Here is a 26,597-nt window from a genome sequence, read left to right as displayed (position 1 = left end):
TGATCACCATTGGACCATTTGTTCATATCACATCCCTTCGTTCATAACAAAAACGCTTGTACAAATATGCATTTATGTATGATCACGCACATTAACGATGGTTTGCTGCCAGACTGCAGTCACGTTTCGCAAGATATCCAGTAGCGGACTTCACGGTAGGAACAGCAACAGCAACAACTTCGTCCCCGGTTAGCAGATGCAACATGGCTGGAGTTCCCAACTTCCTTTTCGCTTAGGACTTCAGAAGCCTCCGTATGGCACTTTACCCGATCTAGGCCTACAACCAGTTCAATCCCTGTCCTTCTCTATGCCTTAAGGTCAATCAGCAAAATCAAAACATTTCCTTTTCGTAACCCATTTCTCTGCTGTCTTACGTAGTATAAAGTCTTTACGTTTACCTCGCCCCAATGACCCCATTTCTATGACGCCGATCCACTGTGCGATAACTCCGATGTCCTATACGCTCTGAGTCTTTTCTTTCCGTTTGGAATTTGTTTTCGTGCCCAAGTGCTCTTGTGTTTGCCGTTGTGATATGTATAATACAACCATTCCAACAAAGATAGACCGCATCAGCAACCTCTTAACTTTGATCGATATAATCGAGTTTATATTTGTTTTAAATATAATAATCATTTAAAGAGAAAAATATGAAAACTTCATGCGAAAGGTGCGTTAAGGTTTCCAATGATTTATTACTCTAATTCCACGCACAATGCACGCCGCTATCCTGCACTGCTGCAAAGTACAGCCGGCGCTAGCATTTAATAGTACTCCTCACAAATGTAGGGCTTGGAAGTTACCGTCGAGAAGCAGTTATTCTTATGCCAGGTGCCGGACGAGCTCAGGCTGATGCAGGTTGGTTTATTTAAAATTAACGACTCCGGTGCCGTCTGTACCGGCAGGTCCGTAGTAATCCACGTCAGCTGGAAGTTCGACGCACCCAAGTTGGTAGCCCCAATCCAGTACCGGGTATTCGGTGAGATAGCGTCTGCAAATAAAATGCGTGTGTGTGTGTGTGTCTTGAGGATGAGTACGCTTCGATCGCTAGTTACTATTTCCAATGTGCACTATTTACCAAGCATCGCTTCCAAAAACTTCTGCTCCTCTTCGCTCTCTATTGTGGCCAATCCTTTACCCTCGGCGATGCAGTTCCGCCAGGCGCGAAAGAACGATCCAACGCCCCGCGTACCGATGGTGTACTTCTTCTTTTTCACGGCAAAGTCGGTCGGCAACAAGATGCGCCCTGCTCGCTCGATCGGTTTGTCCTCTGCACCGCCTGCGAACAAGAAGCAAAGTTGGTTTAGGAGTGGAAATGGACGGACACACCGTTGATGTTGGCCGGATCGCTACCGATTGGGGTGTTTAGTTTCGCTACGCTGTCCTCCGGCTTGGGCAGACTGTCGTCGGCTGTCGGTAGGGCTAGCGAGAAGCTAATGCAAGTCGCGAGAAGCAACACCACCGCGAGCGTTTCCTTGGTGACGAACATTATTTTGATCCTGGCCGAAATCTGAACAGCTGAAATTCAAGTTGGCACTGAAAAGCCGTTGCAATGATGCACCTTCTTATATAAGCGCTGGGGACCTCTCTGTGTCCCCAGAGAGAGAGAGAGAGAGAGAGAGAGATAGAGAGAGAGAGAGAGGGTCAAACGAAAAAAAAACACCCATCAACGAAAAGAACTGGTTCCTTCTTGGCAATTCTCAAATTCCGGCTGATTCGAGGTTGATTTTTACAACAACAGAAAAGAAGCACATAAAGCAATGAGGAAAATCAATTCTTTAGAAGCTTTAATGAAGAAACTGTTTATTGAAGTTGATCATGGACCTGGAACTTGAACTTGAACTTATGGGCAAAAAAAATCTGCGATGCATAAATTTGTCTATAAAATTTATAGCATTTGTGGTTTTGTGGTAGGAGTTTTAAAAATTTTAATTTTGCTGTATTTAAACATGCAACTCGCACGTGTTCAAACGATTTAAGGCTAATTCCTTCAAAGTGTACGATCGCCTTAAAACTGCACTTGCACGGTCACAGCAACTTTCTCGTTTTGGAGCCTTTTGTAGATAAAAGCATTCTTCGATGAATGTTTGGTTTAGCTGTAAATGCTTTTTTATCTAAATTCTCCATCCTCAGTCGCTGGTGAACCGACCGAACCAATACCCGGTTCTTACTGCATCGCGAGGTCAATGGTCCTTATTACGATTGTCCTGATCCCGTCTTGGGGGCATGTGTTGGGGTTGGGTTGCGGTTGCTCTCACTTACAGCACACTGTCCTTGTCCTTCGCATTATGCGATTCGGACTGTGCGTTCCCCAAAATCTGGTTCTGCATTTCCGCAAAACGATCGGAAGAATCGGAAACTCGTTTTGGGTGCCACGATTTCGGGTGTTGCTAACTGTTCTTTAGCAAAACGAAACCCAAAAACAAACCGAACGGCAAGACTGGCTGCAGCAATCCGACGGTACATCCGGACATTGACCTTCGGAATGCATTTCAAGCGATGTTTCGGGAGAAAGAGCATGCAATAAAACAAGACCGACAACAACACCCGCTGGACCTGGACCCTGGACGCTACCGGAGCGGACTGGCCGGGAGCTGACCGGTGGGCGAGCCGGAAAGGACACTATAAAAAAATGTGCACAAGAAAGTTATGCTTTCATTGCTGTTCCGTTCGTTGCATCGAGCGAACCGTGCGTCAGTGTTGTGTCCGGGATCACACCAGATTCGTTGCGGGAGGTGCAGAACTGTCTCAAGAGTACTCGCTCGCTGTCTGTCTGTCTGGTCGATACGCGAAAAGCAAGATGTCGTTTGATAGAACACTCGTCTCGTCGTTGTTGGGCGCACTGATGGTGCTGTCGCTGGTGGCCGCTTCCGCTACGAAACCGGAACCCGTCGCTGCAAAGGCGGCCGCTACGAACGCAACGCGAGACTACAGCAGCAGTGGCAGCAACACCGGTAAGTGTATTCGAGGGCCGAGTTTGGTGCAAACCGGGGACAGGTCTAACGTGTGTTTGCTGCTTGCAGAGGTGAACAATTTCCCCGTCAACGGACTGCCCCCGTTGACGTACAGCACGAAGAAATACACCTTCTACCGGACCGGGGTGTCGTTCTTCGAAGCGTGGAACCTTTGCCGCGATATGGGCAAACGATTGGCCGCTATCGAAACGTATCAGGACCATCTGGCCTTCCAGGAGGCAGTCTGTAAGTGTTGACCAGCATCCTTCTTTCACGTTGCCCTGCAACGGTTAGAACGTTTCACGATCTCTCCCTCTCTCTCTCTCTCTCTCCATCAGTGCCGTTCGCGTCCTACGATGTGGCGTACTGGATTGCGGCGACCAACATTGGGGCCAACGCGCAGGAGCGCCAGCAGTTCTACTGGATCACCAACGACAGACCGGTCGGCTATATAAGCGGATTCCAGAATTGGATCGATGGCGTGGCACCGAGCGAAGGGAACGTGTGTGTGGCCGCGTATCTTGGCAGTGCGCTCTGGATTTATGGTCCGTGTGCGACCGCCAGTTCGGCATACGCTTGCGAGGAATCGCAGGACGTCTGAGCGCTTCCTTCGATACAGCAGCGATGGTTAGGGCTGCGTTACAAACTACTTTTAGTATGAAAATTTAAAGGAACGACAAAACAAAAAAACAATAAAATTGCTATTGCTTATGAAGCTCATGGAAAAGCTCCTTTCCTTGTTTTATTTGAATTCGAAATAAATGTTTGCAAAGCAATCTTGCTTTTCCGTACTGATCCATTACGTTCTAACCGTACTTACCCGTGAGAGGTGTGAAACGTGCAGCTGTGTTTGTGTTGCAGTTTTCTATAATTCCCTTTTTGCTTACCGGAGTCCTAGTGAACAGAGACGAGATGATTGTGAGCTCGGTCTATCGCTATCAGTATCGCTCACCGCGAAAAGCTTTTGATTGTGCCCTCGCTGCTGGTTTCACTGAACACTAGGTTAGTTTGAGTTTTTGTTGCTTTTCCTGCTGTAAATTTTTCGTGAGGCCGATCGAACGCTTGCCACGGTAACACTACTCTGCGTCGACCGAACGTCTGTTAAAGCAGACCTATTCGCAGTGCTCACGATCGTGTTTTATCTCTGCATCTGTCTTGAACATAATATGCAAACGTTCTTCCGTGATGTTCAGCTGGCTCGAACAGCCCGCGTACGAAAAACTCTTGAACCTCCGGACAGTTCCGAAGACGAGGACAATCTCGATTACCTTCACCAGGCGGACGTTCACACACGCCATGCTTTCGTGTGACAAATGAACCAACATGTGGGATAATACGATGAGCCTAATTCATGCTCCTGGAAGCGTTCTGCGTCCTCGTCCCAGCTCGGCAGCTAACGACGCACTGTTATTTTCCACTAATCATAACGCACCTTCGGAAAGGAGCCCTGCAGGACATACCGGCTGATGGGGCGGGTTGCAGAATTGGGGCATCGAAATGCTGACGCGACTATCGTCGAACCGATGGCTGGACCGGGTCAACACTTGGCGCTGACAATCAAAATGTAACATCAGTGCTTTTGAACCCGCGATAGGTGAAGTTCTGGAAGATGGTCCCCAGTTCGGTTTCCACCTCTCATTCATGAATGGCTCTCTCTAGCGCCAGATAGAAAAGGAGACAGGCAAGCCCATCTCCCTGCCGCAGGCCCTTGGATTTCCTGCTCGAGTGCCGTCCCACCATTTTCGTTCAGTTCCGCTACGGAAGTCAGTGCTTCTTCTATGGAGCACTCCTTCAAGACATGGCCTCGTGTCCAATGCGTTTCCAGGAAACACGGTTCATGGTTGCACTCCACCATCCCCGACTGCATCCGATCTCCCGATCTGAGGTCTGACTCTACTTGATTCAGTCAACGAGCTCGCTGTGCTCCTCTTCTTGTGCACCTTCCTGATTAGGGAATGAGTACGCCATCCTCATCACGTGCCCAAGCCAGCGTATCCTTCCGGCCGTGGCAACCGTCAGGATGTCTGCATCGTCAAACACCTTAGCTAACTCGTGGTTCATTCTCCTTCTCCACACGCCACTCTGCTCACATACACCGCCAAAGATAGTCCGTAGTACTCGCCGCTCGAAAATGACGAGTGCATTGGTGTCCACCGGCCGACAACGTATATTTTGTGCACTGTAGGTGTCTTCTGGATCTCAGGTCTCCGAGCAGACCGTAGTAGGCACAATTCCCTTGAACAATGCGCCTTTGGATTTTGCTGCTGACGTTGTTGTCCGAAGTTAAGACAACTAATATTCTGCTTCCGAGTCGTTCTCTGTCTCGGTGAAAGCTTCAATCCAATCCTATCGGCTTTGACACCTTCCAGAGCGATGTTGAACAGTTAAAGTAGATTCGCAAGATACCGACTGCATGTTCGACACTTCGACACCGTGCATTGCACACCGTTCATAGTAGCCCTCAACAGCCCTCAACCAGCTTGAAGTCGATGAACAGGTCATCTGGTGCATTTGCCGCAGTGTGAAGATTTGATCGGTCGTGGAATTCCCTCCAACAAGTCCCGCTTGGTAGCTTCCGACGAAATCTGTAGCAAGAGGCTTAAGACTGCAGAAGAGTACGCGAGGCAGGATCTTACAGGCAGCATGCAGGACTATGATGGTTCGGAAGTTAGCACAGTCCAGTCTGTCCCCAATCCAGAGACCATCTCGAAAACTCGACCGTAATTGATGCTGCTACTCCGTGTAGATGTTTCAGATATATTTCTTTGTGCTGTTACACCTCCCACAAATAGCTGTTCTCAAATCGCAAACAACCCACACACTAGAGCATCGATGAGGTAACTTCAATGATGCAACACCCGCGCACGCACCTTCCACATTTATTTTGATATTGTACTGTGTCCAACAATTTATTAAAATACGCAATGCTGCTGTTGCTTTTCGTTCTGTACCAACACGCCAGAACCTACGATTGTTTCGTTCAATATGTTAAAATAGATCAACGTCACCTGCACACCAGACCAGAAAATGTATTACAAAATGCGCGTGGGATCGGTCCTGCTAGCAACTGCGGGTTATCTCCGAGATCAATAACATTCATTTCCCGCAACAACCATTTCCCTGAACGCACGACGACAAGTTGCACAATGCTTTTCTGCCAATGTACAAGAAGCACATTCGAGTGTATTAGTTTGTTTTGAATTTTTGTCTTCTGATTTTTAAACAACCAAACAGCAAGCCAAATTTGTCTTTTTCTTAACAATTGCCAAGTGAGACACAGGCCACTCAATGATGATCCGCTACGCAGGGCGAAATAAATGTGGAGAGGAAAGCAAACACAGGCTCACAAAACGATTGCGATGCTCGTGTTTGGCTAAATTACAAATATCGCTGGAACGATTTGTTTGGAAGAAAATGTTCCACTACTAAACCCCCACTCTCCCATACACACAGCGACTCGCGCACACACACACACACACACACACATTAATCAGTTAGATGATCAGCAATAAACAATAGGCAACATAAATAGGATACAGATATTTGGTGCGTATGGTGGTGAGCTCGGAAGAGTTACTTCCGATCAGCAGCAATTCATTAAATCGATCAAACTAAATCACAATCAGCCCATGTTGGCCGTCGTTGGTTGACTCGCGCCAATGTTTGGTGGGTTGTTACAGCATTGAACAAAACATTTGCAGTCAGTCAATCCTTATCATAAATCTCTACATTGACGGTTTATAGAAAGTCAACTGGGACATATCAATATCAGGCGGCCAATGAAGTATGGTGGAACTGTTCTGCTTATTAAAAGGCCTGCCAAGCCTGCTGCACTTGTGCAAACGACTGATCCTTATTTCGAGCACGGTGCATTAGTCATTGTTTATTCATCTTAATGGAATATTCCTTTCCGCTTAAAGCAGCATAACATATTTGACATTGTTTTTATACATGAAACGGTCCATGATTTTACATCGATTCGATGAATTGGACCAAAATCGTCCGCGGAAAAACAACCGTTCTTCAGACAACCTTCGAAACCGCTTGCACCTTGAAGGAAGATTTACAAAGATCCTGTCTAATGTATCTTACGATCATACTGCGATGCGTGCTTTCTTGACGTGGTGGACCGTGGTCTTCCATCTCCAGCAAATTTGGAGCACAGAAACGTTCCATTTTTTCACATGAAGGAAAGAGAAGTTGAACTTGTTTTGCCCAGTACAAATTGGCTCTTTTCAACAAACAACTACCGATGAACTGCCAGCTGACAGTGGCAATAATCACCACGAAACAAACATTTAGTAGACCGTCCTGAACCGTCAACTTCAGCAGCTTGCTCGTAACCGATTTCGATAAATTGAGATTTGCTAATGCTTTTGCTTTGGATTGCTCGAATTGAGCTGCACATGTTTTGTCCAATACTGTATGTGCTTGTAAAGATCGGACAACCTTGCAAACAACTGAGCGTAAACATTACGAGGAAACTATTGTTACGCACTAACACATACGCATTTGCTATCGCACTGTACCACCTCCTGGCTGACCATTTCGGGCACCACCGCTACTTACTGTAGAACAATAGAACAACGGTACCAATCTTAAACATCAATGACAACGACAATCACAATGAAACGATGCCCTCTCCGGACAGCTAGCTAAACGGGCCACAAGCTACAGGCAGCTTTCACGAATGAAACATGTTAATACACTGTTCACACTAGTGATGGGCGCTCGGAATCGGTTACGGATCCGATTCCGGTTCCGATTGCGGATCCGATTCCAGAATTGAATTTTTACTTGTTTATTAATATTCATTACTATTGTTAAAAAAATGCATGAAAAATACAAACTGATGATTTTTGGTTGACGAAATAATGCCGTTTAATCACAATTTGAAATTGTGTCTTTAGAAAAAAAAAACAGCTTGAACACGTCGTCATCAAGAGCAACCAGCTGATGGGTTTGCTTAAGCAACCTGTTCGCGACAGACCCGATCAACATCTGCTCCTCTACTCTACTGCTCCTTGGTTCGATACCTCCATTGGGCTTCTGCTGCTCAACACCTGGCCCGCTTGGAATCCGTCCAGCGCAAATTCACCCGGTTCGCATTGCGCTTCTGGAGGGTTCAAATGGATTACGACGCTCGGTGTGCGCTTTTGGGTATCGAGTCGTAGAGCCAGCTTAATTGCAACGACCAGAGACTATTTGTTGCGGGACTACCGGATCGACACCCCTCAAAAATACTCTCTGGGCTCTCTGGCCGAAGCCGTTTCAGTGCCTATGATCCCTTTCTCCGTATGTGCCGTGAATATAATTTAATCAGTAATCGTCAACAACCGGACACGCCCCGCGCTGCGCTTTTGAAATGTATTCGAACCGTCCGTCCTTCTAATCGTTAAGTGTTTTAACTATTAAGTGCTTGATGTAGGCTTTATGTAAGCCTTCACCTTCGTTGAGTTATAATATAATAAACGATATTACAACAATTCAACCTTATCATTTTGGCCTAACTTTTCAAATGAAAAAAAAACTGCTTAATTATGCATCTTTTAAGAATTTCATTTAATTTTTATGAATATCAATTTATATATAAAAAAAATAAACTGATATTATGTTACGTTTACGGACGATTCTAGCTTTATCATTCATTTGGAATGTGACTTTGTTCGAATGATGATTGTTTCGAAGCAAAATGTTCAATAAAAGATCAATTGTTATAGCAGTTTCGGTTGAAGAGGTGATATCTACGCTGGTCTTCACACCGAAAGTCCAGTCTGAACCCTACGCAGGCCTGACTATCCTGCTATGTAAGTAAAACTAAGTCAAGGAAACAAAAATGGAAGGCCAAAGCCAAACGCGGTTGTAGTGGCAAAAAAAATACGGACCAGGTGTTGAGCAGCAGAAGCCCACCATACAATGGAGGTATCGAACCAACGAGCAGTAGAGCTTCTTGATCGGGTCTGTCGCGAGCTCCTGAGGACGACGTGTTCAAGTTGTTTTTTCATTCATTCATTCAACCAAAAATCATCAGTTTGTGTTTTTCATGCATTTTTCATGCATAGTATTAAATGTGAATAAACAAGTAAAAATTCAATTCCGCAAACAATCAGGAACCGGTTCCGAAATATGTTCCGGACCTACTCTTCGGAATCGAGTGCAAAAAATTTGGAGCGCTCCGGAATCGATTCCGATTGAAGATTTTGCCCATCACTAGTTCACACACGACACTTTTGTGTTTTCGTTACCCCAGTGCCGCGGCAAAAAGGTATTTTGCGTTCATCTTATCGTAATCTAACCATTTCGGCCCGTTTGTTTGTTTGTTTGTTTGTTTGCTTCTCCCGTACATTGTTGAACGTTACTTATTGTTTTGGTTAGTAGCAATCCGGGGTTACTTCCGCACCCAAATTTCGATGCAGTTTGCTTATTCGTTTGGTGGCATCACTATTGAAACTATTGGTTTGTTTGGTTTTGTAACCGTTTGTCTGCTGATCGCTGTCGATAGTCTACATAAACTGTTCGTTTTCTAAAGATATTGTCAACAATTCAGTACGATTCCGTTGTTTGGACAGTTTGAAGAGAACCTGTGTTGAGGAGGCAAAGCTCGCCGTCAAGACGGACGCTCGGTACTGTTTCCCCTTTGTTATTTTCGTTTCTATACTTTTACCGTTTGTTTTATAAAAAGAAGCAAAATTTGTCTCTATATTTGTCGGGAATGTTCGAGAGCCAGAAAGAAGAGAATAAAGCAATTCCTGTTGCTTTCGGCTAACTCTAGTTTGTTCTTACCGTACTGGGTGGGGCGTATTATTGGAGGGTGGTTGGGTTGGTGCGAATTCAGAGAAAACGTCGGTAAATATAGTTTCCTTTTATACTTTATGTTTGTAACGTAACCTTACGCTTGGCTTGAGCGCTTACTGCTGCTGCTGCTATTTGAGCAGATTGATAAGCTCTATAACCTGCTTCCGGTTGCTGTGCATGTAGGCCTTCACCTCCCACAGCATGTTGATCAGCGGCTCGTCAATCTTTTCGTCCATCGCAATGTCGACCGACATCTGCGGATTGAAGCGGAAGTACGGAACACCGATCATGCTACACCACGCCCTGGCTCGGTCCACTACACGGCCGTCCGATGCGGTAGCCTGGTCTACCAACAGCGTACCTGCGATGCAAAACACTTGCTCGTTACTGACGTGTGTCTGCAGCACGTTCGTATCTACTTACTGATGGTAGAGATACCGTACGCCAGCTTGGCCGTGTCCCACAGGTTGTCTGGACGGAACACATCGATTTCCTTCAGATCCACCACCGGTATTAATCCCGTGCCAAGGGAAACCACCACCGAAACCTGCACGAACACGAACACGAAGCGGTTACACCATTTTCGATTCAATCGCCACGCAGAACATTCCCACTTACCGGGACCACTTCCGACGCTCGGCCAACGTAGTGCAGTGCCGCATTCAGTTCATGGATTTCTGTCATCGCGTCCAGCGTGGGGTTGTTCGCGATCAAGCCACCGTCAAGGAAGCGACCGAACGCACGGAAGTACGATGGTGCTGCGCCGGTCGCTCTTGCCGCACGCCACACCAGCTGCTCGCTCGGTGGCGGTGGTGGCTGGCCACGATTGTTCGAGGGCGTCACGATGCCCATAATGTCGCTGGCGGCTTCATAGTTACGGAACAGGTGCAAGTTGACCGGTTTCCGGTCGGCCATCACACCCGTCACCATCAAACGAGGATGCTTGATGTCGGACATGACGGTGAACTCTCCCAGCTGTTCCTTCAGTACGGTTTCGAGCGCATCGCTTGGATAGGGACGCGAACCGACGAATGCCTGATCCTTCATGCGCAGATACAAGCACATGCACTGCTTCATCGTTTTGCCACAGCCGAGCGCAAGCGCCAGAATGCCACCGGTACTGGTGCCGGCGATCCAGTCGAACAGGTGCACGATGGGCGTTTGGGCAAGGTTCTCTATTTCCAGCAGCATCTGCGCCAACACTAGCCCTCTAATGCCACCGCCATCGAGACACAGCAAGCGACCGCGTCCGTTGTACGTTTCGCTGCCACCAGTGTCACATGGCGATCGTGGCCTGGACGCGTCCGTTCGAGCACCGCCGGAGGATTCGCCGGTCGGACTGCTCTTGGAAGCTTCCGTGCCAGCAACCTCGTCCGTTAGCATCGGTTCGTCACCAACGTCGAAATCTCCCAGCAAATTCATTCCTCCCTTCAGCGATGAGGTCGTGGACGTGGGTGACGTTGGCTTCGAGGCGGCCTCCACCTTATTCATAAACATCGACAGCAACGCGTCCATCATGCTCGCTCCCTTACGCTCCTGGCTGACGTCTATCGTTTTCACCTCCCGTCGCTCGCGCTCCTCGGGTATGGTGGCACGGATCGTGCTCGATATCAGGCTTGGCACGCTGTTGCGATGCGATTTGGAGGTCGTTTGGGCCAGCACCTGCTGGATGTGTTGCCGCTGCTCGGAGGTTTCTGGTTGCGCCGGTGGGATGCCATTGTACGTGCCACCGGCCGCGCACCCCGGCGGACATTTGTTGCCCTTCTCCGGGCACCGTTTGGCTCCGACCGAATGTAAGATGTACAGGATCATCGAATCCTTCGATCCGCTGTCATCCTTTCCCACCATGTGGCGTGGCGTCTTGCCGTCCTTGTTGGGTTTGTTGAAGTCAGCGCCAAACACCACCAAACACTGGATGATCGGAATAAGCTTCTTTTCCACCGCGATGTGCAGCGGAGTGTTGCCCGAGTTGTCGACTACGTCAATCTCAGCGTCGTGGGCCAGCAGCGCCACCACACATTCCAGCCGATCGCGCGCTACCTACAACAACAAGAAGAATTTCGCGCGGAGAGCGTACACCTGTAATGCTGTAAACGGGTAGCGCAAAAGCTTACACTAATCCAACAGACTCGACCTACCATCACGTGGAGCGGAGTTTGACCGTTGAAATTTACTAAATTCACGTCACAGCCGCGCTCTATTAGCGAGTTCAACACCTCACGGCTGGAGCTCCAGTGTAGCGGGGTGCCACCGTGTTTCATGTCCTGTGTGAATAGTTTATTTGGATTGCTGACAAGAAAATCAGCCACATTACCTGTAGAAGAAGGTTCTACGTCGGTTATACCAATTGGGACAATTTGAACGGAACGCGAAAGCGCGCGAACATTAGCGAGCGAAATTGGTTCCAAGCATTTGTTGAAAAGCGTTATCAGAACAAAAAAAAAAAACCAAACAACAAAAAGAAAAGAAACAAAATTAATGTAAAATACGACAAACAAGGAAAGCAAAGTGTGCATGTGTGTGCGTGTGTGGACTGGCTTTGCACAAACTCGCAAACGCAGTTGGAGCAGTGTGATAATGGGAACAGTTAGACTTGCCATCAGTGCAGGCTTTTGTGAAAGAAATAGAAACACAGAACAGAAGGAAATCAATTGTAAATGGTAAACTAATGTTAACCGTTGTTCAACACCCCTCCTTCATCCCCAGCCCCAGCCAGTGGCCACACTTACTCGATGGAATGGATTTGCTGTACGAGGACGTTCCAGCGCCACGGGCCATTTTGTTCGTGTCGGCACCGGCCAACAGTAAAGCCTTCACGCAGTCCGGTTTGTCCGCCAAACAGGCCAGATGGAGCGGTGTGTAGCCGTCGGTGTTGCAATGGTTCAGGTTCGAAATACTTTTTGCTGTTAAAAGCTGCAACGAGGCGTAAGAGCGATGTAAGCGCTATTCGTCAGATGATGGATCGCGACCGAGCGGTCCGGACCTACATTTATCATTTCTTTTGTCGTACTCGCTGCGAAATGGAACACCGAGTTGCTGTTCTTATCGAGATGGTCCAGATTGCACTGATTCGATTGTACCAAGGCTTTCACAAACTCTATGTTGTTGGCCTTTACGGCAACCTAGCAGGAAGAGAAGAGAATTCGAGCGCCATTAGAACACCTTCAAACCGCTATTTTTCTATGCCATTTTTCTGTGCTCACCTGCAAAGGAGTCATCATATCGGCATATTCGGCATAGTCGAGGAAGTCTATAATACTAGGATTCGAAATGTAGTCGGTAAGATTGAAAAAAGCAACGATGTGTGCCAGGGACCAGGAAGGGTTTTCAATCAGTACATCACAAAGCTTCTGCAGACCGTTAATATTGTACATCTGAGAAGGGGAAGAGGACAGAATCATTATAAATCTATGAAGCATTGCATTGCTGATCTCGAGCGTCGGATTCATTACCTCGCGAACAATTTTAACTAACTCCGGCAGACGTTTATGGAAGGCTTCAAACTTTTCTTCCGCTGCCGCTTGTGTAGGTGCACGGTACAAGCTGCAAGTGCAATAGAAAACCAGGTCATTCGGGTCATTCGTTATGGCAAAGCACTACTTCTACTTCCACAAGCGTACCTGTAGGACGTGTTGATCGTTTCCGAGTGGGGCCGTTCCAGTATGATCTCGTACACGACCTTTTTGTCGGGCGCATTCGGGTTCGGGGCAAACAGTCGCATCGATTCATTTCTGTGCAGCACTTGCAGGTTGATGTAGGACTCATTCTTCACCTCTTGCACCTTGTTGGGCGGCACGTCACCGCCCAACAATCGTTGGATAACTGTTCGTTTGCGCAAAAACACAAAAAGCAAAAACGATAAGAACGAAATTTGAAGAGAAAGCTCGGGTTAGGCTAATGCTACATCGGACTCCGCAAGCAATTGATCTACTTCATCTGTACCTAAACCGGATGCCAGTGCACCGATCCCGAGCCAAGCCATTTGCATTAGAACAGACACACAATCGGAAGGTACACGCTACTTCGGCTTTTGGCTGCCTGATCCCACGCGTTGCAGCAGTGGATTTAATAATACTGAGCGTTTGTACAAGGATTACGGGAAGACACTTGGCGGCACATTTCGAGGTAGGTTTACAGGTTTACGGGGCTAACTAAACTAAACGGGTGGGGGAAGGAGAATGGAGAAAGGATCGTTTGGTCGGGCGAACACAAATCAACGTAGAGCACTTGTAGGAACTGAAACGAGTACAAATGATAGTGAAAATATGGCAATACCCAGATGTTCATATAGTCAATACACTCGTCCAAACGTTTGTTACTCAGTTCGATCATCCACCCAATGCCAGCAGAAATTGTATAGCCAAGCAACCAACGCGAACGAATGCCTACTACGTTCGGAAGATGAAATCGTATCTTCAACCATATGCATGTTGTCAAGCGTGAAGTGTTTAGATGACGCGCGTTGATGCAGAACGCGAAAGTAGGATGTGAGTAATGGGAAAGCAAAACCAAGTCCATCATACTGCCCCGGTCAAGGATGAGTGATAAAAACCAAAGCGTTCTACCGCGAATTTGATAGTGGCTAGAGATAACATCGAAATGAATCGACATGAGCACAAATAATACACACATTTGGTGTGTCCTTAGCACATAGCACGAACCGACCCAGACAGACTAGCCGTTGATATAAAAAAAATTTGGCACAAGTACCTTGAATGAAATCCCTTTCCACGATTGGAGGATTTTTCCAGAGCCCTACGAAGCAAGTAAGATCAAACGACATCGATTTATTATGGTGCAAAAGTTCACCCGTTCGCAATGGAGATGTACAAGCACGGCTACAAGTGCGCACGAACCCATCATCAGAGGGAAGTGGCGATTTTCCTAGGCTACACTCCGCGCTTCCGTCAATCGATAAATGTACGGCGAGCCATAGAAAAAAAAAAACAAACAAATAGACAAACTTTTTTCACATGCGAGGGCTCGTTCTCGTGTTGTTGACCTTTCTCGCGGTACTTGTGCTCATACTTTCTTTGTCCTAGCCCGGAGCCTGTTTCTGACCAACGTTATTGTTTTAGTGGGAGATGTGATGAAATCACTGCGCTTGTTCAGCCTAATGTTACTGGCAACCCGTACGATTCACTTTGTCTTTGTTGGTGATTAATTTATGCTGTCACGTTTCGAGTAATTTCCAGCGACCGATGACTGCCGCCCTGCCAGGCTGCCCAAAACACAATCCATGCAAATTTTATCTGCCGGATACTCCGACACTCGGCAGTACGGAGAACGTACGTTTGATGGCAGGCATCGAAACTAAAACGAAACTAAAGCATTTTGCACTGGCGCACTCACCATTCAACATATTTTCTGCTCGCAAAGTATCGTGTGCGGCAACGTTTTTCTACGCCTTGCTAAACCACAACACCGACCAACGATTGCATCAACTCACTGCGCCGATTCACGAACTAGCACTCTCTATTTCACTGCGATGGCTTAGATTACGTAGCGCTTGGCTAGTTTTACAACCAACTACCGGGGAATCAGAAAAAGCTGACCTTCGGCACTGTATCATCCGTTCTACAGATGTTTTTCTTTCTTGTCGCTTTGGCTGTGGCTGTGTGACTATGACTAATAGATTAGAATTTTCACGTACGTTCGCGTTTCTGACGACACTTGACAGGAGAGGCACTTGGACAAAAAAAACAACAACAACAAACCATCGTTGGGCGACTCTTTTTAGGTGCTTATCATAAGTTTAATAGAATTGCAGTGATTTGATAGGTATTTTAAACTTTTTCCAAACATTGTAGCTTGTCGTGAAATTTCTAATTGAGAAATAACCGCATTTCGCAAATAATTCATGATATCATTCGTTTGTTTACAAACTGTTTTCAGAGGAAGTGGTCTCACCCATCAACAGTTGGATGAGTTGGAAATTAATTAAATGTTGAATTCTGCTGTATTTTCATGAACATGAGATTGTAAATTATGTGTCTTTGCACGACAAACGTTATTTGCCCACTTATACAGGGTTTCCGAGAAGAACTAACGATGTGCGAGCCATTTCTGGGCAAAGGCTAGGTTGAAGTAAACAACTGCCAGGTACAACTGGCGATCTGTTGCCCTTTCTGGACTATGGCCAAGTTGAACTAGACACAGGCTAGGTTGAAGTGGACGATGGCCAGGTTGAACTGAAATGTCAAATTTGAAGCAATTGCTGAAGCGTTCGCAAACGGTTGAGGTAACGCTTAATTTTAAAAAAATATTTAAAAAATGACCGGTAAAAACCATATTATTTGTAATAATTTTTTTTAAAGGATATTAATAGAAGAGAACGCTTCAATTGCAACGCAGCTCGTATGTAATTATAAAATTATTATTTAATGCGCTTTGAGCTTTAGAATTTGCAATGGCTTGCTTAAAGATATTATATTTATTGAACTCACCTAAATTTAGCGTATATTGCTCAATTACACTGCACTTGGAAAGCAAAAATAACATTACAAAAAAAATATTTTTGAGCATTGAAACATGCTCAAAGAGCTGTAAACAATAATTTTATAATTACATACGAGCTACGTTGCAATTGAAGCGTTCTCTTCAATTAATATCCTTTAAAAAAATTTATTACAAATAATATGGTTTTACCGGTCATTTTTTAAATATTTTTTAAAATCAAGCGTTACCCCAACCGTTTGCGAACGCTTCAGCAATTGTTTCAAATTTGACATTTCAGTTCAACCTGGCCATCGTCCACTTCAACCTAGCCTGTGTCTAGTTCAACTTGGCCATAGTCCAGAAAGGGCAACAGATCGCCAGTTCTACCTGGCAGTTGTTTACTTCAACCTAGCCTTTGCCCAGAAATGGCTCGCACATCGTTAGTTCTTCTCGGAAACCCTGTAAGGTAAAGCTATCGGTAAAACATTCAAAAACAAATCCATTTGCTTTCATTGACAAACCGACAGGCAGTTGTCAAACGTCCATTCAACACGATGACATTTACGCACGTTTACCAGCCTGACGCTGTCTTTCGTTTTGTTTACAATTTAGACTGACAGAAGAATGGGCGTTCAAAATTTACCCGCGAATAATCTTTTTTGGTCCAGCACATGCTTCCGCCTTTTATTACAACTCTGTTACAACACTCATTCTGCAGTACGATTTGTGGTAAACAAGCAAGTAGAAAATATACCACAGCATGTACAGTTTTCGTTAAAGAAACACTGTAAATGCAAACAGAATCCGAATAAATCCGTATAATCTCATACGCTCGAATAATGTAGTATGGAAAAGTCGCTTTCCATCCTTCCAACTGTTCTTGATAATGTGTTTTCAACCCTTTTGTGTATTTCAATCACGTCATGTGATCCGGAAAAGTAAAAGCACTTGGTGTATTTTTACCACCCTTTTGGATATGTGCAGTAATGCCCTTGCAAGTTGCAAGTTGCACGTGAAACCAGACAGGTATCGAATTCCGTCCGGAAAGTCTCTCCTCACATCATGGAAACCTGTTATGCGTCAGACCAAAACTACTTGTGATTAGACTTATCAACAAACATTAACAATTTCGAATCTTACGTTCTAGTTGCCGTCACCATACCCAGGGTGGCCCCTATGTCACATAGATGCTTCCTTAATCGCAGTCGTCATAAAAAAAGATTTTCAAGTACCGAATCCAATTTTCCAATCCAATCCAATTCTTTCAAGTCCTTGTATACTCCGAGCATTTTCCTCTTAGTCACACTAAGGTGGTGGTTTGGCCAATATTTTTTGGTCGTTGATGGCTCTTAGAATACCACTAGGCACCGTGATTTTCCTGAAAAGCTCCTGTTCAGTTTTAAGGCCCGTTTTACGACAGATGGCTGAAAATGTTGTAACAACCGAATTGGCCATGAATGGATCACGATCTCACGATCAACATCCCCACTTAGGGAGTTTGAATTTGATGATTCGCCAGGACATACGCCCATCGGCTGAAAAAATCCTCTGTAACAAAAGCTCGTACTCATTGAAGCTATATATAAATGTTTAAAAATAGCTTCAGCGCAAAGTACGTAAGTAGGCAATTAGCGAAATCCGGTTAATGTAGCAGGATTTTTTCTTCTCCTTTCTTCAAGCAAGTATTGAATAATAATACCCATTGAAGTATGGTTATACTACTATCGGACAGACCCTCACCCACCCTCCCACCAATTCCGTGCTGGTTAGATAATCGCTTATAATGGGTAAAATAAATATCAAACGGTTTGTGTCGGTGGGTTTTTACCTTCCCGCACGAAATACACGCAATTTTCTCCCAGCCACTTAGAAAGCTGGCGATCCCATACGGCACAGGGCTCCCATTGCTGGCACATCGGCCGGTGTTTGAAGCGGTGAGCCGAAAACTTGCTCCAACGCTGGTCGATTGCCAAGTGTCGAGATGTGCCAGATCCAGCCGCGGTCGACTGTTCGAACTATTCGTCGATAAGGAAGTGTGCGTCAGGTGTGGTGCCAGTGCCCGCCTCCCGGGGTGCCCGAGACCTGATGCGCATGCTAATAGAGGAGATTTTGAGTAATAAATCATTATTTGACAAACTGAGCGGGCTTCAATGAATTTGGTGAAAAGTCAATATTTGAGAATGATGCGCGATTTCAGTGTGGTTTTGTATCCGCCGTCGGTTCGTCCGGGGAGCGTTCGAGCCGATCAGTGGATCGTGGGGGGGGGGGGGGGGGAGGATGGCGCGGCGGATGCTGGAATATGGAGAGCGTATGTTAGCGCACGATTTCGTCATGCAGGTGAGGATCGACCAAAAGGGATGACGATTGTGCTGTGTGATGGCAAGCTAAAGGGCTTGCCAACGCTGCTTAAAGCTGGTACTGTCTTCAGCGTGGAGTGTCCATTACAAGCTAATAGGGTTGCGATTAATCAAGCATCCGATGTTATCTACGCGTTGCACGGTTTAAGAAGTTACTTCACCTCACGAATTGATTTACCGCGATAGCTTTTACGGTTATGTGTTTTTACATAGTGACCCATCAAATCCTATGAAATATTACAAACTTCCAACGGCGTGCTTACTGCATATTATCTCATTTATGCAGCATGACGGTTCAATTACACAACTTGACCAAGACCTTGAACGAAAATAGTTTAGTATGATGCTTCACGTGTTTGGCAGCACCAGCGTTCAGTGTTGTTCGTTATTTTACAACCTTTCGCAGTACTGCACATCGACGGAAATAAGCAAAAAGGTTTTCTTGCTGTGCAAATAATTGGGCACACGATGGTACGATCATCACCAAAGCTAGCAAGGTATTAGAATGCATCCCAAGATCCAGTAGAATGTCTTCCGATCATTTCTGTTAAACATCACCTCACTGTCTTCCTGTTCATCCAATTGCTTAATAAGGGCCTACTGGGTTCACATCCCATCCAGACCACCTCCCCGTACGCAGAGTTAACAACTTTGCTACAGGTAAAATCAAGTCACAGAAAGCCCTTAATGACATGGCAGGCCGAGATCTCTCGATGTTCTAGAGCCAAGGAAGAAGAACTAACGTTCGTGTTTGTGTTGTGCCAACCATCCGTTAGTATAGGGTACTGTTTATTGGATGCAGGTACAAATAGTTCCTTTAGTCTATCTACATCTGTTTGTGGTCGGTAGGAATTAAATGTTCGTTTCAGTGCTAAATATACTAAATAATAATTTTTAAGTATTGCTTGTAGTAATTAAGCTGTAGCACTAATGCTTGATAGTAAACTAACAAAAAATACATCAAATAATGTACATTAATACATAGGAGATGCATGAATTTGTGCTGGTGTTAATGAGATAAAATTAGTCTCATCTCCAGTAAAAGCCAATCAGAATGGAATATATTCTGAGAAAAGATAGAGCCTAAGCTGAACGCCCATGCGGTAAAAAAGAACACGGCTCTTAGCTCATACATGAGACTTGAACCCCGGTCTTTCCGTGTGAAGACAGGCGCCGCCGTCGCATCTATCACCGGACGCGTTTATTGTCGTTATTTTTATGTTTATGCATTTCATTATTTTTAGAATTTCTATAAGCTATGAATATCCCTACGAAACCTGTCAGTATGCTCGTAGAGATAGGTATAATAGAAACACAACCGAAAACCTAGTGTTCATCGGGAAGATCTCATTCCAAGCGCCTGTCTATCATATAGATTATATACTGATATGCCCGGTAGTTACCTGCGGGCACAAGGTCTGGACTATGCTGCCAATGTGCAAATCGGCATTTTCGAGCGACGACTGCTAAGGACCATCTTTGGCGGTGTGTGCGAGCAGGAAATGTAGAGAAGGAGAATAAACCACGAGATAGTTGAGCTGTTTGGTAGATGTGATATTCTGACGGTGAGGATGCTAGGACCCATATCCCACTATTAAGGTAGTCGTCAGCGACTTGGTACTAGCAAAACGTCCTGAGTCTTTGCTACGACAAACAAATTGATGTCTGTTTAGGTTAAACGAGAAACCTGCTGAAGCATGAGGATGCTTCAAATGACATTCTTGCTTCGGACAGGTTTCTTTCTCGTCCCCCCATTTCTTCATTGGCATTTCCAGTTAAACTCACCTGATCAATCGCAAATGCTGCAGTACAATGACCGTTGCATCTCGTTAACCGATTTCACTGTTTCGGAGGCGGTGCTTGGCAATATTATTTTTTTTAAATAATGAATCAGTTCCACGCCAGCAGTATGCAGTTGCGTAAGCTGTTATCCGGTGTCGAAAAGAGGAACATGCACGCGAAACAAGATCCAATTTCGCCCGGCTATCCGGGGCTATCCGGACCAAGGTCGGTCGCACCGACCAGTTTGTCCTGTGCCCGATGGAGAAATCGAAATATATCCGACAATTATCGTGCCGCATGTTGTGCCGGCTCGCTCGCTCGTTGCATCGGTTTTTCGGCGTTGATTTTGACGTTCATCCCCATCCAGGACCCATCGCACTGGTCAGTCCGGGCCAGGCCCAATGTAGGTCAGTCCGGGTAAAGGGTTATGGGCAGTTTGTATGGCTTATTGATATGCAAGACCCGCTGGACCCGCTGACGCCACGATGCACTGGCGGTACTGGTCTTACATTACATTGCTCAGGTGTTCATTCTGCTGACCAACTGCCTAACTTGTCCACATCAGTAATTCAAATGGCATTTAGGCATTCGCCACTTAAAATCGCCATTTCAGAAATGTTGTAAACAGACAGTAATCATCAGCAGAATTCTTAATGCTTCTTCTTGACGTCATATTGTGTCGCTAGCGCTCAGAACGCAAGCAACATGCGCTAGCACGCCAGCCCTACTCACGCACTTTACCATTTACATCCTGTTCCACAACTAACTGCCGGCTTTAATGAACTTGCTGAGCGTGATGATCCTGTGCAAGCGTGAAGCGGAGAAGTTCAGCAGTGAAGCGACCGAGCGAAGAGAAATTTTACAAAACCTTGAACCGTTGAACTGTTTTGACCCGTTGCCGATCAACTTACCCTTTCCTCTTCCCCCAAAGAAACTCACCAGTCAGGTTCGGACGACGGATAAGGCGTCCGATAGTACGGTGTGAGTCTGCACTGGCAACGCCCGTTCGGTGATGGGAGAACGATAATAATGTACTACGCGTTTATACATAGAAGGGATGGAGTTCAAATATTCTGACACTCGGGAGGGGTGGCTCCGAGGTCCTCCTGCTTCGAGATGTTGTTTGTCGTCGACCACACAGCTGACAAGTCGTTGATCCCGGAAGCAAGCACGTGGTGTTTTCCACCTTGTGGCAACAATATAGTTAATATAAGGATGAAGATCGGAGGTGAAAACTTGTTTCTTCAGACTTCAATTGTGGATGGAGCTATCTTCAAGGATTGATTGCTCTAGCTGTTACTCGTATTGATTTTAATTAAGTGTCATGCTACTGATCGTTTATGGAGAAACCCAATTAGGCTACTGTTATCATTCACAGATGATGGGACGTTATATGTTGTGCATTTTGCAAAGATGTTTTTACTTTATTTATTGAAGCCGTCTTGCTTGATGGATGTTTACAATATTGTTTTAAATAACATTCTTTTGCATTCTCGCAGAACTAGTTATTGGCGGAAATAAGGTGTCCAGTTTGATAAGTGCTGTAATATATATTGCTACCACTCCCGAGTCCAACGCCAACACAGCACACTACTACAGACGAAGAAAGCCTGCCTCCTTTTTACGGCAGTGTGAAAATTGCCCTCGAATGCAACTGCTCCGTCAACGTATCACACGTTGCACAACATAAAACACTTGAGACAAACACAACACAACGAATTACAAAAGGAGACTGTCGGGTATGGATTGGAAGGATAATGGGGATGCGGAATCAAAGGATAAGACCGTTGTCTCTGACGAATCGGAAGATGAGCCTCATATAAGCGAGGTCCCTAGTCGCCAACGCTTCTCTAATTTCTATGCCCGATCGTCTGCCGATGCTGTCGACTGCGCCCAACAAGGAGGGTCTTGCGGTTTCAAACTCCACGCAGGACCACAGAAGGAGATCACCACATCGTGAAATCCGTCACCGCATTGCCACACACCTTCGTCTGAGCCAGAGTTGTACGCTGAAGATGAGCATTCAGCGCGAAATGATTCGACATAAGTCGAGACATCATGCGTATGAATGCCCGGTCTACAGAGAGCCCACCGAACCAAAGCCGCAGGGACACTTGCGGCGAGATAGAGAAAAGGAATCGCCCGAGATCGTCCGCCTTCCACATGCTCTGCCAGCGAGATAGAAAAAGTTGCTGTGGTAGGCGAAGAAACTCTCGGGCCGAGATCGGACGGTCGTAAAATGCGCCTTGTTGGACGCCTGTTTTGGCCAGTGAGTCTGCCTTCTCGTTGCCGGGAATTCCACAATGAGAAGGTACCCAAATTAGCGAAATCCTGAACGCCTTCTCAAACATGGAGCCAAGCAATTATGTGATTTTAATGGTAAGGAAATCCTGACTCTTAACAGCCTTCGGGGATCGTAGTGCTTCAATAGCGCTAAGGCTATCTGTAAAGATGGAGTACTGATCCGAAGGTCTCGCTGCTATCATCAATAGTGCGTACAAGATTGCGGCTAGTTCTGCGGTGTAAACACTACACGGCTCCCGCAATTTGAAAAATGCTTCGGCGGACTCACTAGAAACGCCGAAGCCGGTGCCCTCCTTAGAGGATGATCCATCCGTATAATACTGGCTACTTTGGTCTAAATGGCCATACTTATCCCTGAAAAGGCCCGAAACTACCATCGGGCGAAGATCATTCGGTATGGTCTTAATTTCCTCGTGCAAAGAGGAATCTGTTGTTGAAAGGGAACTGTAGTTCTCAGGAAGGGCAGCACGGTTTAATGCCTAAGGAGCGCTAGGATGCACTTGTAGGGTAACAAAATCATCGTAAATTTTCAAGACTTTTTCAAGTCTCTAGAAGCGCTCAATCAATCTAATCAATCTAAATTAAGTAGAGCATTTTTGATACGTTTATCTATAGAGGCTTTGGGTCTTAGGACCTCATTTGCCTCTTTCTTGTCTATTGTCACATGTGTGGTACAACTATGACATCCATGACAATTGGTGAGGATGTAGTCGATCGTATATCGACGCCATAGAAGCTGCAAAGTGTGGTAGACTGGATCTGTCGAGAAGGTAGGAGTGTATCAGGCGGGTGTGACTGATGCAAAGACGGGAAAGGATTCGTTGGACGTGGCTGGAATCGGGATCGTCTGAAAGTGCGCTGTTGTGCTTCATGGAGCGGAGTTTCTTGGAGAGGTCTAGGATGTGCTAGGCGGTGTTCCAGTGTTGAGCGACTATTGCGTTAATGAATCGGACGATGTCTTGGCGTTATGATGGTAAAATGATAATGATGGTAAAAAATATTATCCACCTCTAGCTTTAACCATGTAAGACTTAAACACACATTGGTAAGATGAAGATGCATCTTACCAGCACCATCCAGCGAACACCCTTAAACAAACCAAGCGAATCTTTGGATAGGACTCAGAGAAGTTAAAGACCTTGTTAAGGTAGCTTTAGCGTCTGGGGAAGATGATTCCCGTCCAACATAGGATGATACGAATCCATCCTCATATAAATAAGACAAGGACACAGAACATCAATTTCAGATAAAAATCATACGAATTTGAGAATTTCGAAACACAAATAGAAATTCATCAGTTGCGTGACTAGGCTAGGAAGTTGCGAAAGGAATCTTCAAGCACACGGAAATAACCGATCACCGATTGTAAGGGCCAAAAGTCATGGAAAAACTCAACATCAGGCAAGCTTACAGTTATTGAACCAATCTAAACCAATAAAGCTTGCCTTGATGCCTTGGGTGCTTGCTAGTTTACATCCTAACTTAAGTTTCGGACAAACTCACAATTGAATGAGTGCTAGTATCATCTGCTTAATACCCCCCCAAAACCACATCAAAGCCTTTGGCATTCATTTTTATCACGGATTGTGTTCATTGGAAGATGAATGTTGACTGATTGTTCGTCGATCATCCCCATCAAGACAGCGCCGGCTTATGATTTGTTTTTTTGTTTTTGCTTCGCCAGAGCTACACCATTACAGCAAACGTTTCGCGGATTGTGAAGGTTATCCCCACAAACAACAGGCCAAGGTACCGCTACTCATCATCAACAGGAAGCCCGTTGCCGAAAACGGTTTGCCGGCCAGACGAAAGGACAGGCACGATGAAGGCATTAAAATATTATAATTTGAGCAGCCCTGAATGAGAAATCAATTTTCGACGCATTTTAATGGCACCGGTTGATAATAAAATGAACTTTATCGTGCACATGCGCCCAAAGCGAACTCTGTTTTACTGTCCGCAAATTGCCACCACAGTCAAGGACTAACGCGGGACCGCTCCATTAGACGAGGTTAGAAGCTGCTGCAGAAGGAAATGGTTAAGGTTGCAGTAATTAAATCATTTTCGAACCACAATCGCTTGGCTGAATATCGCTTTCACATCACCGTTCTGTGTGTGTGTGTGTGTGTTGTGCAGCACAACAAGATCAACGATCGGGGTGCGATAAGTTTTACATCACGCCGGGTGACGACTATACCGGGGCCGGCCGCATTGTCAACATATGTTTGAGGAACGCAAATGCTAAAGGCAAACAGCGCCATCCCATTCATTCACCGTAGTCGATCGAGGCCCGTACACAACCCGCAAACCCCGTTGGCAATGTGATACGGTACGGGCCTTACGGCAGATGAGGTTTTCGGGGGGATCGGCTATATTTATTACAAATGGTTATGTTGGCCTACAGTAACGCAATCATCACAATTGACGAAAACTGGCTTCCACCGGGTTTGGCGATCGACATAGGGAGTTGGGAGCAACGCAGTGGCGCGGTGCACACAGTGCTGGGCGCATAGATGTGCTGGCCGGCCGGATGGTGATGATGCGTTGGTGAGAAATTATCACTGTGACAAACATTCAATGCAATATTCAATTGAAAGTGAAAATGTATGCACATTGCGACAAGGACTGTGTGCGTTGCATGATCGATCGTTTCACATGCTCTGTTTATGCTATGGCGATGGTGTTGATCGTCGTTCGTCGGCCGTGAATGAATTTATGAATTTTATTATTTATCTATTTTGGCATCATAACAATTCAAATGACTAAAGGCTGCAATGCCTTTAAAATATAAACAATTTAAATTATTTAATTAAATTCAAAATCCCGTTGAGCTTTCTTGATCAACCTGACGAAGAAATCTGGTCACCGACTGTATGGGTGGTCGATTTCCTTTTCCGTCCGTTGTGGAGGAGATGTGGCCGGTAAGGTGCCCCACCCAAATCGAACCGAACCGGGCCGACCAAGCGGCATCGCATGGATTTCAGCTCAAGTGCTTCCCGCGCCGTTGCAGGTGACCCGCCGGTGTGGCCGATACCACATTTTCGTAAGCTTTATTTACGTTCAGCATAACGGCTGCGTGCAAACGACACACCGTGACAAAGCTGTGATCAAACAATTTCACTCTATGGTGTATATAAAGCCAGCGACAATTGGCCGTACTGCATCATTCACAGTACTTAGTGCATCGTGCGATCATCATCATCAGCAGCAGCAGCCGCACCAGCTCCCACCCAAGTCCAAATTACTACAAAGATGAAGCTTCTGATTGTGGTGAGTTCTTGATCTGGATGTAGCCGGTAGCCGGGAAAATCGGTTCTAAATCGCTCTGCACGCTCTCTACCACCCTCCTCAAAACAGTCCTTTGCCCTGTTCGTGCTGGCCGTGGCGCTCGTGTCCGCGCTGCCAGCCGTGAATGATGAATCCATCCTCGGTGGCGATGTGTACGAGGCGGAAGTGGACAGTTTCAACCCGCAAGACCCGCAAGCCTTCCTGAAGCTGAAGAAGCTGAAGAAACTGCTGTTCCTCGGTTAGATCCTCCCCCTGTGGATACTGTGCTCGCGATGAAACCGTTAGGAGGTGCAAGCTCTGCAAAAGCCATACATCAACTCTGCCTTGTGCCGCATTTCCATTTTAACGCAAGATGTCATCCTTCCAGAGCACGTAGAACCTAAGTTTGATACTGTTTTATTTTTTTCAGTGTGTGTTTTCACAATATCGCCCACCTTTACACGTTTTTTTAAATATACACTTTTATGTTGTTAGCGTGTGAGTTACGTTCTTAAGAAACGGGAAATTGACTTCATTAGGCTATACTGTATAGGTTTCATCAGTGACCTCCGTTACCATCCCCAGGACAAGACATTTCAATTCAGTTTTTCCCATTCAACCCATACGACGTTAAAAAGTCCTCTAAACCCTCAACTGTCCCGTTTGAGTCTTAGAAGGCTTGAGGCCTCAGTGACACTCAGCT

General features: G+C 45.8%; 4 protein-coding genes across 10 annotated transcripts; 2 read left to right on the top strand and 2 right to left on the bottom strand.

Moving 5' to 3' along the window:
• Positions 1-672: 672 nt before the first annotated feature.
• On the bottom strand, positions 673-2,415 carry LOC118512323 (protein A16-like). The gene is made up of 3 exons (XM_036056582.1): positions 1,351-2,415; positions 1,076-1,276; positions 673-988 (listed from the first exon to the last, which is right to left on the bottom strand). Exons 1-3 carry the CDS (start codon positions 1,484-1,486, stop codon positions 762-764), a joined length of 564 nt encoding a protein of 187 aa, XP_035912475.1. The 5' UTR covers positions 1,487-2,415; the 3' UTR covers positions 673-761.
• A 28-nt stretch (positions 2,416-2,443) lies between these two features.
• On the top strand, positions 2,444-3,678 carry LOC118512321. The gene is made up of 3 exons (XM_036056580.1): positions 2,444-2,951; positions 3,021-3,197; positions 3,290-3,678. Exons 1-3 carry the CDS (start codon positions 2,630-2,632, stop codon positions 3,550-3,552), a joined length of 762 nt encoding a protein of 253 aa, XP_035912473.1. The 5' UTR covers positions 2,444-2,629; the 3' UTR covers positions 3,553-3,678.
• A 2,106-nt stretch (positions 3,679-5,784) lies between these two features.
• Positions 5,785-15,497, bottom strand: LOC118512316 (85/88 kDa calcium-independent phospholipase A2). 7 transcript variants are annotated; one of them, XM_036056572.1, is made up of 12 exons: positions 15,099-15,497; positions 14,457-14,501; positions 13,367-13,568; positions 13,199-13,289; positions 12,950-13,120; positions 12,734-12,868; positions 12,476-12,659; positions 12,344-12,355; positions 11,885-12,060; positions 10,365-11,786; positions 10,170-10,293; positions 5,785-10,107 (listed from the first exon to the last, which is right to left on the bottom strand). In XM_036056572.1, the coding sequence occupies exons 1-12, from the start codon at positions 15,106-15,108 to the stop codon at positions 9,875-9,877; spliced, it is 2,805 nt and encodes a 934-aa protein (XP_035912465.1). In that variant the 5' UTR covers positions 15,109-15,497; the 3' UTR covers positions 5,785-9,874. The 7 variants fall into 7 exon arrangements, with proteins under 7 accessions (XP_035912465.1, XP_035912462.1, XP_035912463.1 ...); XM_036056569.1 differs by having other exon boundaries at positions 11,885-12,075; positions 15,099-15,496; XM_036056570.1 differs by lacking the exon at positions 14,457-14,501 and adding an exon at positions 13,689-13,982 and having other exon boundaries at positions 11,885-12,075; positions 15,099-15,495.
• A 10,029-nt stretch (positions 15,498-25,526) lies between these two features.
• Positions 25,527-26,396, top strand: LOC118512313. Its single transcript, XM_036056564.1, has 2 exons — positions 25,527-25,897; positions 25,985-26,396. Exons 1-2 carry the CDS (start codon positions 25,880-25,882, stop codon positions 26,156-26,158), a joined length of 192 nt encoding a protein of 63 aa, XP_035912457.1. The 5' UTR covers positions 25,527-25,879; the 3' UTR covers positions 26,159-26,396.
• The last annotated feature ends 201 nt before the right edge of the window (positions 26,397-26,597 follow it).

Source organism: Anopheles stephensi, chromosome 3, assembly GCF_013141755.1.
Source record: "Anopheles stephensi strain Indian chromosome 3, UCI_ANSTEP_V1.0, whole genome shotgun sequence".
Taxonomy (NCBI): Eukaryota; Metazoa; Arthropoda; class Insecta; order Diptera; family Culicidae; genus Anopheles; species Anopheles stephensi.
This window is presented reverse-complemented; position numbering and strand designations above follow the sequence as displayed.

What these genes read in the sequence shown, in the direction of transcription:
- LOC118512316 (XM_036056569.1), bottom strand. An exon ending in GGAAAGGGATTTCATTCAAG is followed by an intron (nt 13,569 to 14,456) that starts GTACTTGTGCCA and finishes GCAAACGAACAG; the next exon opens with TTATCCAACGATTGTTGGGC. An exon ending in ATATGATGACTCCTTTGCAG is followed by an intron (nt 12,869 to 12,949) that starts GTGAGCACAGAA and finishes TCTTCCTGCTAG; the next exon opens with GTTGCCGTAAAGGCCAACAA.
- LOC118512321 (XM_036056580.1), top strand. Translation starts at nt 2,630, where the DNA reads ATGTGCACAAGAAAGTTATGCTTTCATTGCTGTTCCGTTCGTTGCATC. An exon ending in CAGCAGTGGCAGCAACACCG is followed by an intron (nt 2,952 to 3,020) that starts GTAAGTGTATTC and finishes TGCTGCTTGCAG; the next exon opens with AGGTGAACAATTTCCCCGTC. An exon ending in GGCCTTCCAGGAGGCAGTCT is followed by an intron (nt 3,198 to 3,289) that starts GTAAGTGTTGAC and finishes TCTCTCCATCAG; the next exon opens with TGCCGTTCGCGTCCTACGAT.
- LOC118512323 (XM_036056582.1), bottom strand. Translation starts at nt 1,486, where the DNA reads ATGTTCGTCACCAAGGAAACGCTCGCGGTGGTGTTGCTTCTCGCGACT. An exon ending in GAAACTAAACACCCCAATCG is followed by an intron (nt 1,277 to 1,350) that starts GTAGCGATCCGG and finishes TCTTGTTCGCAG; the next exon opens with GCGGTGCAGAGGACAAACCG. An exon ending in GTTTTTGGAAGCGATGCTTG is followed by an intron (nt 989 to 1,075) that starts GTAAATAGTGCA and finishes TTTTATTTGCAG; the next exon opens with ACGCTATCTCACCGAATACC.